Source organism: Cavia porcellus, unplaced genomic scaffold (assembly GCF_034190915.1).
Source record: "Cavia porcellus strain 051 isolate PalLab524CR breed Dunkin Hartley unplaced genomic scaffold, mCavPor4.1 scaffold_23, whole genome shotgun sequence".
NCBI lineage: Eukaryota > Metazoa > Chordata > Mammalia > Rodentia > Caviidae > Cavia > Cavia porcellus.
This window is the reverse complement of record NW_026947506.1, coordinates 42,396,477-42,410,942: the sequence shown is the minus strand read 5'-3', so window position 1 is coordinate 42,410,942 and position 14,466 is coordinate 42,396,477. Positions and strand designations below refer to the sequence as shown.

Genomic DNA, 14,466 nt, shown 5'->3' with positions numbered 1-14,466 from the left:
GGAAAAAAAGATCTTTTAAGGTATACTTGGAGATTATGTTTTATAAAGGGCTAAGACCTCTTTGTCACCCCACCCTGAGGATCATTGGGGAACCAAGCATCTGAATTTAATCAAGCAACAAAAACGGGCAGCTGAGATGGATATGGAGCCACATTGTCTATAATCCAAATGCTCTGTGAGGCTGAGGCAGAGGGATACCAAATTCAAGCCTGACCACTCAGCTTAGCAAAACTCTGTCTCTCAAAAATGACTTGGATTCAGTCCCTAGTACTGGAAGAAGAGAAGGGACACAAACTAGTGACCCAGAATTCTGCAGGTACTTGGAATTCTTAACAGGCAGTTTGGCTTTTAAAGTTCGACAACTTAGCCAGAAGATAGATTTCTTAATGGTAGCCTACTCATCAGTGCAGACTATTTCTGCTTCTTGTGTTGTGGTTCTGAGTTCATTTCTCTGATATTTCTGTCCTTAATGTTTCAATTTTAGTTGGCATTGTAACACAGCCTATAAAAATTCAATAAACTGATTTGTTTTACTCCTAACAAAAGCATAGGTGGTGTTCTGTGTTATGTCTGAGATTGCCTTTGCTTTTTTCCTATTGTGTTTTTTGGGGACTTTTTCTTTTTCATATATTGTAGTCTTCAGCTGTTTTGTTGCTTGCAGTTTGTCTCCCCCCCCCCCCCCCCCGTTTTTGAGACAAGGTCTCACTATGCTGTTCAGGCTGGCCTTGAGCTCACTTTGTAGCCTAGGCTAGTCTCAAACTCACAACGATCCTCCTGCCTCAGCCTCTGGTGTGCTGGGATTATAGGCGTGAGCCACCACGCCCAGCTGCAGTTATGTCTTATGTTTGTCCTGCTCACTACCTCCCAAACTGTTGATGTGGGTTTTTTCAACACCTGGTGTTTCTTGAGTGCTTCTCATGTACATAGTTGCCTTTGGTAGACAAAATCAAATATTCTAAAAATCATTTAGTTTTAGCTGCCAATTTTTTCTCTGTGTGATTATATTCTTTAAAGTATTAAAATCATAGGTGGAAGTGGTACTGGCCCCCTCCCCGCACCTCAGCAGTACTGGTAAATGAGCCCCAGGTGTTTGCACTGAGCAGTGAAGGATTAAATGTGAAAATCCAGCCCTACTTTAAGAGCAGTAAGCAACTCTACCTCCCATCCCACCCCTGCAAGCATTCTACACTCAGTTAACACCTATCCCAGAGTGTAGATTTTATTTTTTTATTTAGTTTGTTTGTTTTTGAGACAAGGTCTCACTATGCAGTTCAGGCTAACCTTAAACTCACTGTGTAGCTGAAGCTGATCTTCAACTCTCAGTAATCTTCCTGTCTCAGCTTCCTGAATTTCTGGGATTGCAGGGGTGTTGCCATGCCTGACTATTTTTGTCTTAAGTCTGGGTATCGAGAATTTTGTATTGATACAGAAAAAAACTACTAACATGTCTTTTTTTTTCCTCGTGGGTATCCATACAGTGTTTCTGAAGAAAAATGAATGTTGGGGGCTGGGGATTTAGCTCAGCGGCATAAGCACCTGCCTTGCAAGCAGGTAGTCGTGAGTTCAATCCCCGGTACTGATAAAATGAAAAAGGCAAAAAAAGAAAAAGAAAAATGAATGTGTAACTTGAGCTGAATATCTGAGGAAGAGGACCTTTAAAATAGTTAAATATTGCTTCTTTAAATGAGTTTTTGAGATTAATTTTGCTCCTGTTCTTAAATTCTAGTACATGACTCTGAACCCTTCTACTAAGAGGAAGAATACTGGATCCCCAGACAGGAAACCTTCCAAGAAGTCTAAAACAGACAATTCTTCTCTGAGTTCACCACTAAATCCCAAGTTATGGTGTCATGTACACTTGAAGAAATCACTGAATGGTTCACCACTCAAACTGAAGAACTCAAAGAACTCTAAGTCTCCAGAAGAACATCTGGAAGAAGTGATGAAGATGATGTCACCCAATAAACTCCATGCTAACTTTCACATTCCTAAGAAAGGCCCACCTGCCAAGAAACCAGGGAAGCACAGTGACAAACCTTTAAAGCCAAAGGGCAGAAGCAAAGGCATCCTAAATGGACAGAAATCCACAGGGAATTCTAAATCTCCCAAAAAAGGTTTAAAGACTCCTAAGACCAAACTGAAGCAGATGACCTTGTTGGATATGGCTAAAGGCACTCAGAAGATGACTCGAGCCCCACGGAATTCTGGGGGTACACCTCGGTCTTCTAGTAAACCTCATAAACACCTCCCTCCTGCTGCCCTACACTTGATTGCCTATTACAAAGAAAACAAAGACAGAGAAGACAAGAAGAGTGCCCTGTCTTGTGTTATCTCTAAAACTGCTCGCCTTCTCTCTAGTGAAGATCGAGCTCGTCTCCCAGAGGAATTGCGAACTATTGTTCAGAAACGCTATGAGCTTCTAGAGCATAGAAAGAGGTGGGCCTCTATGTCTGAAGAGCAACGGAAAGAATATTTGAAAAAGAAACGACAAGAGCTAAAAGAAAAGTTAAAGGAAAAAGCCAAAGAACGTAGACAGAAAGAAATGCTTGAGAAATTAGAAAAACAGAAACGGTATGAGGACCAAGAATTAGCTGGCAAAAACCTTCCAGCGTTTCGATTGGTGGACACACCTGAAGGGCTGCCCAATACCCTTTTTGGGGATGTGGCCCTAGTGGTGGAGTTCTTGAGCTGTTACTCCGGGCTTCTTCTCCCAGATGCCCAGTATCCCATCACTGCTGTGTCCCTTATGGAAGCTTTGAGTGCAGATAAGGGTGGCTTTTTGTACCTTAACAGAGTGTTGGTCATCTTGCTGCAGACCTTACTACAAGATGAAATAGCAGAAGACTATGGTGAATTGGGGATGAAGCTGTCAGAAATCCCACTCACTTTACATTCTGTTTCAGAGCTAGTGCGGCTCTGTTTGCGCAGATCTGATGCCCAAGAGGAAAGTGAGGGTTCAGATACAGATGACAATAAAGATTCAGCACCTTTTGAGGACAATGAGGTACAAGATGAGTTCCTAGAGAAGCTGGAGACCTCTGAATTCTTTGAACTAACATCAGAGGAGAAGCTCCGGATCTTGACAGCACTGTGTCACCGGATCCTCATGACATACTCAGTCCAAGACCACATGGAAACCAGACAGCAGATGTCTGCAGAGTTGTGGAAGGAGCGTCTTGCTGTGTTAAAGGAAGAGAATGATAAGAAGAGAGCAGAGAAACAGAAACGCAAAGAAATGGAAGCCCGAAATAAAGAAAATGGCAGAGAGGAAAATGGGTTAGGCAAAACTGATAGGAAAAAAGAAATTGTGAAATTTGAGCCCCAGGTGGACACGGAAGCCGAAGATATGATTAGTGCTGTGAAGAGCAGAAGACTGCTTGCCCTGCAGGCTAAGAGGAAACGGGAAATCCAGGAAAGAGAAATGAAAGGTAAAATTTTATGCTAAGAGGAAAGATAGAAGCCATTTAGAAGACAATAGAAGAGCAGCAGAGTAGTGATAAGGTCTCATGTTTGTCATAACCAGTCACTTATTTCTGCAGTAGCCCAGAATTGACTAGTTTTTATTTATTTGAGAGAATGAGAGTGGTGAGTATGAAATCAGAGTGTTGTATATGCTAGGCAAGTGCTCTACTAGTGAGCTGTAGCCCCAGCTCTAGGGTATGTTTTAGGAGAAATGTTCAGCATGGATTTTTGCAATTAATGGTAAATTAATTTGATGTCAGAGTCTTAGTAAAGGACGAAAGGCATAAATAGATATACTGGAAACATGACTTTGGAATTGCTGACCTGGTTTCAGATCCTTTCTCTCTGCTTTCTTCTTTTGAACATTTATTTCCTCATGTTTGTTAAAGTTGAAAGAGAAGATATTGAAGCTCCTAGCATAGTCACCAGCTTGGATAATTATCTTTTACCTTATTAATAATTAAGAACTTAAAATCTTGGGCTTTGATGATACCACCAGATCTGAACCTTAATGAAATTTATTTTGTTTTGCATTATTAAGAAATAATTCTCACTGGATGTGGTAGTGCACATTTGTAATTCCAGAACCCAGGGTGCTGAGGCAGGGTTACCATGAGTTATAAGAACTCACAACCTGGTGAGTTCAAGGTTGTCCTGTGTTACATAGCAAAACCCTGTTTCAAAACAAAACAAAATGAATGAATTCTTATGTTATACAGTTCACTCATTTATTGGGTATAATTCAGTGTTTCAAAATATATTTCCAGAGGGCTGTGAATGTAGCTCAGTGATAGCATACTTACGTAGTAGAAAACATGAGACCCTTGGTTCAATCCCCAAAGCCATTCATACAGACACACTTTTTAAAATATACATAGACATGTATATACACAGATACACCTTTTTTTGTACCAAGAATCAAACTCAAGACCTTGTGCTTGCCAGGCAGGTGCTGTGCCACTGAGTTATATCCCCTGCACAGCCTGGATATTTCTTATAAGTGAAATCATATAATTTGTAGCTTTTCATTTCTGCCTTCTGGTTAGCAAATGGCTTCAGAATTTGTCCATGTTATAACATATATCAGTATTTTGTTCTTTTGGGGACTGAATAATACTCTATTGTGTAACCATGTTTTTTTTTATTTGCTGTTCTTCAGTCAGTACACACTGAGGTGGTTTCTGCTCAAAGAACACAAACTAAATTTGGTGTTGTGAATCCCTCACCCCCTTTTAGGGAATGAAACCCAGTTTGTTCTACCATTGAGCTACATCCCATCCCTTTTTATTTTGAGACTGTCCTGCCACGTTGCTCAAACTGGGCTAAAACTTGGAATCCTGCCTCAGCATCCTGAATGCAGGGGTAACAGACGGGCATGTGCCACCATGTGTGGATGCCTGAGTCTTCTCAGGTGGGAAGACTGTGCTGTGTTCCAGGCTGAACTCAAACTTGCAGTCTTCGTACCTAAGCCTCCTAGAATACTGATTGATCTTCTTTGTGATTTACCCTAAATTGGTGTGTTTTTGTGTGTAATCTAAGGAGAATGAGCTTTTTCTTGATTTTAATATATCCATTACTCTTTATTATCACTTTTTTTCTGCTATCTATATAACCATTATCACAGACATAATTCCTCAGTTTAGAAGACTGTTAATGGTCATAAATTCTGTTTATCTTTTTTTTTTGGAGACAGGACTTAGGCTATGTAGTTCAAGGCTGGCCTTAAACTCACTGTGTAGCCTAGATGAGGCATGAACTCAGTGTTTTCTCCTGCCACAGCCTTCTGAGTACTGATACTCAGGCATGTGCTATCACGGCTAATCATATTTTAATTTTTAAAATAAAATCCATGATGCACTTTCCATGTTTTCACCATATTGTGGTGGTAGAAGATCAAAGTTAAAAGTCCTAGCATTATAAATAATTGTGTTTTGAACCTTTCAGTAACAGTTTGTGACAATTAGAAACATGAAAGGTAATACTTGGGCTTTGTTATTGTTGAGGGAAATTTCTGTCTGAATAGAATACACTCATAATGAAAAATCAAGAGTTTTTTCTATCATTTTATAATAGCTTGCTGAATAATAATAAAAAATGTTATTTAGTGTTGATTTTTTTTGAGTGCTGAGAATTAAACTGGGACTTTGGCAAGTGCTTTACTACTAATCATGCGTTGATCATCGTTGTTCACACATGCTGCTGAACCCTGGCTCTTCTCAGCTCTTTTCTCCTCAAGGATGTTGAGAATTACTATCAGATTGCTCAGTCTTAGGTAGGTTTTATCTTGAAATAGTTGTTTTATTAGTTTTTTTCATCCTGATCTTTTTGAGGATTAAGTGGCTATGATTGGTGAAACTCAATGAAAATTTAAGGAATATAGGAACATTAAAAAGAAGTTGGCTGCCTCACATGTCATTGTGACAGAATTCAGAGAAGGAAACTAAGGTTTGATGAGTATCTCCTTTATATTGAGTACTTTTTTTTTTTTTTTTTAACCTTTGCCAGTAAAACTAGAACGGGAAGCTGAAGAAGAAAGAATACGAAAGCACAAAGCTGCTGCTGAAAAAGCCTTCCAGGAAGGAATTGCCAGGGCAAAGTTGGTCATGCGTAGGACTCCTATTGGTACTGATCGAAACCATAATAGGTGAGTTATTAAATTTAATCTTTATTGTGTAGGCCTATAGTTACAAGTTACAGAACTAAGAATAAGCTTTCCTGTTGAATTTTCAGGTTCTGTTTGAAAATTTAATTGCTCATTACTCATTTTTTGACCGTTAACTGTGCCAAATGGCTAGGGTTACAGAGCTCCTTGAGACTTGTTCCTTGGCAGGGAATGTAGGTCAGTGCTAGAGTACTTGTCTAGTATGTTTGAGGCCCTGCACTGCTCCCCACAAAATCACATATTCTGGCCCAGAAAGATACCACAAATGAGACTTACTTATGTGGTAGATGAAATGTAGTCTAAATAGAATTCTTTAAAATGGTAATACATTTTAGTGGAATCTTTTGGAGTCTTCTTTGTAGGGTATTAAGTCATCGATAATATATTTTAAAAGCATGCATATAATGTAGAACGTTATGATAGAAAATTGTTAGAATTTTTAGATATTAGATGATTCTCATTCTAAAAGATTTGCTACCCTTTGCTCTACCTTATAATTTTTATCTGCCTGGAATTGTAGGCAAAGGAGAGGACCTGTTAACTGTGGTTATGAATGTTTTATCATACTCTGTAGTCTTCTCCAGCAAAATCATACAACAGTACTGCTGTATTAATGCATGATTGTGATTTGTAGATACTGGCTCTTCTCAGATGAAGTTCCAGGATTGTTCATTGAGAAAGGCTGGGCACATGACAGCATTGATTATCGATTCAACCATCACCGCAAAGACCATGTGGACTCTCCTGATGAGGATTACTGTCCTCGCAGTAAGTATAGTACCTCAGCTGCAGATGCTTCTTTAGTGGACAATTGGGTTATGTTCTGGTAAACCTGTGGTTAAATATCAAACATTGATTGAATACACATGGCCTACCAGAAGTCAGAAGCTCACAGCACAGTACACTGGAGAACATGAATGTTTCCCCTCATGGCTGTTTGAGTGACTGGAACTGGCTCCCAGCTGTTGCTGGTCAGTATTGCAAGAGTGTGGTACCACATATTGCTGACTTGGGAAAATAACTATTTCTACTGTATATGTGCTGAATTCTCATCATTGTGAAGATGAAAAATCTTTAACTTGTAGGCTGAATGTTAAGGAATTCCTTTCCTGTCACCTTTTTTATTGCAAAATTTCTTCTTTGCTCTTATATAGGTGTATTTGAGTAAGATGCATAGAACCGAAGACATAGAGAGAACAAGATTAGGAGGCAACAAAAGTTACATGTCCTCTTTCTCTACTTTCCAAATTTAGTATTCAGGGGACACCCCTTAAGTGCAAAGAAATGTTTAATGTATATGTGGCAAGTACAATGCCAAACCAGACAGATAATATCCTGAATGTCATTTAACCTAAATTCTATTAAGAGGAAACAGCAAAATAACAAGTACTTAACTAAAAATAAAGAAGTTTTTAAAAAATGTTTAAACATGAGCTGCTGGCCTTCTGAACCTCAGTGGTACTTATATTTTGATGCAAATGATTCTTTGTAGTGAGAACTGTCCCATGTACTTCGTGTATAACATTAAGCAGCATCCCTATGTCCTCAGTCATTACCAAATGTCCCCTGGGAGGCAGCATTGCTTTTTGTTTAGAGCCACTGGGTGTGTCAGTATAACCCAGTGAAAATTGTTTCTCTCACATCTGTTGTATTACTTTGAGAAGTCTTCGTGTTTTAAGAAAGTAATGTTTCATCTTTGAGAAATTCCTAATCTGAACTTTTTAACACAGAGAATTGTTAAATGAGGAAACTATCATCAGTTTTAAAACTACAGCCTAAAAGTTCAAGTTTAATGTATTTTCATGTTGAATTTTTATGTTAAGTATATTACCTTGCAGAGAAATCTAGTTTAGCTAAACTAGTTTTTTGGCCCCCTCCCCTCCTCTCAAATCAATTTTATTTCATGGACAAAAAGAAGGAAAAAAAACTAAAAATTTCAAAACACATCATTGAGGGCAACAATGGTATATACGTTGTGCATTGTCATCCCCAAATCATTCACCCAAAGCACAAGATAATCTGCATTCAATTGTCTGAACAATACCAGCACAAAGCTTTCTCTTCAGTGAACTTAGACAAATCAGTAATATAACTACCTTAACTTTTTTTTATGTTTGTGTACATACACATATGCCTGTTAAACTATACTTCTAAATAACTGAGTGAGGGCAGAGGAGTTCACTGTAGAGTAAGGATCTTCAGAGTTGGGAGGATTGTTTTATAATATGTTTCAAAATCTGGCAGTGCTTGGAAATCAGGTTTAAAAAATCACATGCCTCAGAAAAGATTTGGTATCTAAATTCCTTTATGTCTAGACTCTTAGAGCAGTGATGATAAACCTTTTAGAGCTTTCAGTAATAATAAACAGCCACCTGTGGCACACTTGCCTAGGTTTGTCACTACTGCTCTGGATCATTCTGGTGAGTGTTCTAATTTCATGTTTTCTGGTTGAAAGAATGGAGTGTTTGTTCAGAATTAGCCAACTGAAAAGACTAAACAAGGTTACGCGTTAGCATTCCAGGGAGAGGAAAGGGCCTGAGTAGAGCATCTGTAATGATAGGTCAGGTTTATGATGCTTTAAAACAGTCTTTGATAAATCTGCTTATGTTCTATCTATATAAGGTTATATATAGGAACTGGATTACAAAGAAGTTAATGGTATTGCTTGACATTTGAAGCCTCCAGGGATAAATCTGTGGTAGTTTATGTGTTCTGTTTATCTCTGCTTCATCCAAGTGCCTTTGCTCTTATATAAAAGCCAAACCTGGGTGCAGTGGTGTAACAGGCCTGTAATCACAGCTGTTGGGAGGCTAAGGTAGAGGGATTGCCATAGGTTCAAGACTGGCCTTGAACAAAGTGAGACCCTGTTTCAAAACAAGACAAAAATCACATAAAAGGAATAAATTACTTACTTTCTTGTGGTTGCTTCATTAACCCTCTCTGTTCTTTTTCACAGCATTCTTGAAGTTTTAATTGTATAACTGTTCAGTTGTAGAGAGAAAATATTGATGCTTCTCAGCTTGTGATGGGCATTACTGCCTGATAAAGTCATTAGAAATTGGAACTGTTGTATGCTAAAAATGCATTTGATAGCCAGGCTTGGTGGTGCTCACCTATAATCAACAGCTCTTGCAAAACTAAGGCAAGATAATCATTGAGTTCAAGGGCAACCTCAACTACATAGTGAGACCTGGTCTCAATAAAAAAACACCCAGGGACATGGCTTGCGGGCATAATACACTGTAAACTGTGCAATGCAACACTAAGAAAAAATGAGAATTCAGAGTATACTTTCTGCCGATGAATATCAATTTTATACCATGATAAAGTCAAAAAAAGGTTAAATTGAACCATCATACTGCATAAGCATCTGCTGTGTGTCATGTTTAACAGACAGCTTTTGTGTTACTTGTTGTTGGATTTGGCACTGGGTATTAGTTAGGTTTAAAACTAGGAATTGGGTATGATATTACAACTTAATGTTTACATTTTTCTTAGGTAAGAAAGCAAACCTAGGCAAAAATGCAAGCATGAACACACATCGATCAGCACTAGAAATTGCTGTGGAGACCACCATACCCAAACAAGGACAGAACCTATGGTAATGTGAGCATTTATTTGCCTGGTGGCTTGCTGTTTTTCCTTGAGGAAGAAAAACTTATCTGTGAAGGACGTTTTGTTTTACATTGATTTTTTTTGTATATCAAAGCTCATTGCTTTTTTAAAAGTCTGATTTTTTGATAAGCAGATACTTATTTTATTCAAGATTTGAAATTTGATTTTCTCCCTCTAATATGTAATACAGGTCTTATGGTAGAAATTCTCTTGAAGCTATTTGAGAATAGAAATATTTAGGATTTCTCCGAATCAAATTTGATTAATTAAAATTTATAAGTTATACTTTATAAATCTAATTGAAAATTTGATAAAGTTTTATTAATTGAAGAGTAAAATTGTGTGTGTGTGTGTGTGTGTGTGTGTGTGTGTGTGTGTGTGTATACCCATTACTTTTCCTTTGTATGTACTTTTTTTTCTAGGTAAGGAGCTAAATTTTGAGTCCTTTATACTTTTGACTGAGTTGTTTTTGTTGTTACCATTTGTCTTTAGTTTTTTGGATAGTTTTTAAAGGTATATGCACATTTTTTTATTAACTTGATAAAATTTATCTTGTTTATTGTAGTAGGAAAAATTGGTTCCAGTATGCTAGGATAAAGCTAACTTTAGGAAATAGTAAATTATTTATCTTGATTATAGATAATAGAATGAACCGATTTGGAATTCTGCTTTTCTGTCTCCTGTCAGCAGACGTAGATCCCTTACTCAGTGTTTGATTTGGATTGTTTTTTACTTTTTTGTTTGTTTGTTTGGTAGCAGGGATTTGAATTGATGTCCTCACACAGGGGCTTATGCTGCTGAGCTAAATCCCTGGCCCAAGATTGGATTGTTTTTTCAGAGTTGTAATACCTGTTTTTGCCTCTACAGGTTTTTATGTGATAGTCAAAAGGAGTTAGATGAGTTGCTGAACTGCCTTCATCCTCAGGGAATAAGAGAAAGTCAACTTAAAGACAGACTAGAGAAGAGGTAGGATTTTTCATCCTTCTGCTGAGTGAGAAAAGTGGGGGATAAAATATCACATGATTCCATTTATCTGAAAAACCTAGAATTACACAATTATAGAAAAAGCAGACTTTGGTTGCCTTAGGGAGAGGGAAGGTTAGGAACAAGGGCTACTAACAAGTATGGAGTCTCTGGGGTGGTAGAACATGTGTTAGAGCTGGATAGTTGTGATGGTTTCATAACATAAAGGTGTTTAAAATGGTGACTTTCATGTTTTTTGTATTACATACATCTTTTAAAAATAATAAAACCCTTTTGTGTCTATAAAATACCATCCACTCCAACTAAATTTTTAGTGTAACCTCTTTACATTTCTGTGAAAAGCTAGTATTAGATTTTTGGAGTTAAACCTGCCTCATTTCATTTTCATGGCTGAATTTAGGTTTGCTTGAAGAGAAAATAATTCTATTTAGTACATCCTTTGCAACTCCTCTAGACTCCAAGTGATAATAGATAATACAGTACTGATTTTATGTCTCTGTTCAATGTATATCTTAATTCACATTATATTAAAAATCACATCTTTTGGGGATTTTTTTTTTTTAAATACCTTTTTGGGACATGGTTTTACTGTTCATTTCAGGCTGGACTTAAAATCACTTTGTAACCCAGGCTGACCTTTAACTAGAAACTATCCTCCTGCCTCTAGGTGCTGGGTTTATAGGCATGTGTTACCAAGCCAGGCTAAAACTGTGGAAGGAAATGCCAGTAGAGGCACCCAAAACTGAATACAGATCTAGTAGCTATATATGATAGCATATACTTAGGACTTTTGGGAGGCTAAGGCAGGAGGATCACTGTTCCAGCCCAACCTGGGCAAATTAGCTAGATACTTTGTTAAAGTAAAAAGGATTGGGGATGTAGTTAAATACAACTTTTCACTCCCCAGTGCCAACACCAGAAAAAGAAAATATGTCTGTTTTTTCCCTTTGATAAATGAAGATCGCTTCTTCAACCATTTTTTTTTTTTTAAAAAGCCCTTGTGGGTTGGTGTTTTATTCTGTCTTTTTTTTTTTTTTTTGAACTTTTAAAAGGCTGTCAAGCATTTGGGATTTACTGTCTTTTATTAACGTGCCATCCATTGTATATTTATAAGAAAATATGTAAAATGATGAAGGATTAAATAGTGAAAGGATATTACTAAGGCAGTTAGAAGCAAAGTTTTTATTAACATTAGACAATTATAAAATAATTACATATAGCTACAAACAAAATTGTGACAAATTTTTTGTTTACTTTTTGAGACAGGGTCTCACTTTGTAATGCAGGCTGGCCTTGAACTCACTGTGTAGCCCAGATTAGCTTTGAACTCACAGCAGTCCTCCAGCCTCAGCCTTCCAAGTGCTAGAATTACAGGCATGTATCACCATGCCCAGCTCAATAAAGTTTAAAAGTAGATTTACTTTTGCGGGCAGGAGTATAACTTAAATGGTAGTGTGCTTGCCTAGCTTGAGGTCCCTGACTTCTGTCCCTACCACCACCAAAGTAAAAAGGACACCTATAGGATACATTCTATAGTCAGCTTGCACTGAAGTTAGAAGTAGATTCTACAGTGGAGGCCAAAATGTTGTTAACTGCTACTAACTTAAATATATTCCTAGATGTGACTTAGATCAAAGGAAAACTATATAAAATCTTTAAAGCAATGAAAGAAATCTCCTTTATAAGAAAACCAGTAGAGGGGCTGGGGGTTTAGCTCAGGGGCATAAGCACCTGCCTTGCTAGCAGGCGGTTGTGAGTTCGATCCCCAGTACCGATAAAAAATGAAAAAGACAAAAAAAAAGAAGAAGAAGAAAACCAGTAGACCTGGGCCTGGTGAGATGGGAATTATACATTTATGCCCAGCCTTGGCAATTTAGGAAGACCTTGTCTCAAAATAAGAAAAGGGCTGGGAAGGTTGCTCTATGTGAAGGTTCTGCTGAAAACCAGTGCTGAAAAAGCAAACAAAAACCATATACACAAACAGTGGGACATGTAGACTTCTATTCAGGGGAAAATGTTAAAAACCTTTATTATAAAAAAGAAAAAGGGGCCAGGGATATAGCTCAGTGGCACAGCACCTATCTGGCAAGCGGGAGGTTATAAGTTCAATTCCTGGTTTTAAAAAAAAGAGTTACGTTCATCTAAAGTCTGTTGAGCTTTAATTTTCATTTTGTAGGACACTGTGATAGTCTGAGACTCTTAGGGCAGAGAGTTGTAGAGGAGTCAGTCTTTATTACTGGGCTCTCAAACAACTGATTTTTGTCATGGTAAACCATTCTGATGGTAGCTGTTCAGGCTTTCCACTTGCATTCACATTTCTTGGTGTTGTGGTGAGTCCTGAGCAGACATTTTTAAAGTTGTCCCAGCAACTCCTTGTGACTTGTTGCCTTTACAACTTCTGGTTCTCGAGAAGAGTGCAGCTTCAAACAAGGCCTATCAACAGTTCCCAAAGAGGAAACTCCAGGAAACTCATGGCAGGGGGCTTGGGGGGGAGAAACGGGCCAGACTATGTAAAGCAACCAGCAACATGAATGAGAATTATACATCAGAGAAAAGCAGTGTTTGTTAGACACTAGAATTATCAAATACAGAACAGATGGTTTTAGAATGAAGCAAGAAATTTGAAATTTTGTACAAGAATGAGATTATTAAGCACCAAGGAGAAATTTAAAAATATTTAAATAAGTCTTCTAGACATAAAACACATCATTCAGGTAATTGAAATTTGAAGAACGCTACCAAAGTTTTTTTTTAATATCCCTCCACCAATTCTTCTAGGTACCAAGACATTATTCACTCTATTCATCTGGCTCGGAAGCCTAATTTAGGTCTGAAATCCTGTGATGGCAACCAGGAGCTCTTAAACTTCTTGAGGAGTGATCTCATTGAAGTTGCAACAAGGTTACAGAAAGGAGGACTTGGATATGTAGAAGAAACTTCAGAATTTGAAGCCCGGGTAAGAATATAAGAAAATACTCTTAAGGAAGCTGGTATTCATGGAAATTCAGTTTGAAATTGTTCCTTGGCACAAAACATGCGATTTTTGTCTTGAAAGGCATAGATCCAAAAATTCTTTATGTATGTATTTTCCCCCTTTTCATCTTTTACTGATGTCCCTTTCCCCAAATCTAGTAGTTGACTCAAAACTTTGATTTGAAAAAAAAAAATTACCAATTTCTTTGAATGAAAACTGTCAAGCTGCAGTTATTATATAACATCATTTAACATAATTTTTCCTTGTGATACTTGAGCCTGAAATGTGACATGTGTTTGTATCCTGCCTTTTACCATTCTTTACACTCACTCACTTTAGGAGAGTTGTTTTACGTTGAACATCAATTGTAGTATTAAGTGACCTGCTTTTAAGGCCCATTTATAAGCCCTGCCATGTATTGCTCATAGTGACCTTTACCAGTGATGACCAATCTTCTAAAGCTTTCAGTGATAACAAACAGCTGGCTGTGGGATGCGTGCCGTAGGTTTACCATTATTGGTATAAGTGAAACTCTGAGAAGATTGGAAATACTATGTCAGTTATTAAAGTATTTCTATTGATTTTTAAATCATAAAAGTCCACATAACCCTGGACATTAATTTTTGTGGATCTTTTGAAATTAGTCAGCTGTCTTTCAATTTACATCCATGCATTCAACTAATCTTGATAGAAAATATTCCAGAAAAAAATGACAGCTGTACTGAGCATGTTCAGACTTTTTTTTTTAATTTTATTTAAGGAGAAAAAA

General features: G+C 37.5%; 1 protein-coding gene across 1 annotated transcript in view; it reads left to right on the top strand.

Moving 5' to 3' along the window:
* Window positions 1-14,466, top strand: part of Baz1b (bromodomain adjacent to zinc finger domain 1B) — a 66,867-nt gene that overhangs the window by 32,541 nt on the left and 19,860 nt on the right. The window contains exons 7-12 of the mRNA XM_063234307.1: window positions 1,727-3,428; window positions 5,968-6,106; window positions 6,759-6,892; window positions 9,623-9,725; window positions 10,607-10,705; window positions 13,502-13,679. Coding sequence (XP_063090377.1) covers window positions 1,727-3,428; window positions 5,968-6,106; window positions 6,759-6,892; window positions 9,623-9,725; window positions 10,607-10,705; window positions 13,502-13,679 — 2,355 coding nt within the window. The remainder of the gene's footprint in view (window positions 1-1,726; window positions 3,429-5,967; window positions 6,107-6,758; window positions 6,893-9,622; window positions 9,726-10,606; window positions 10,706-13,501; window positions 13,680-14,466) is intronic.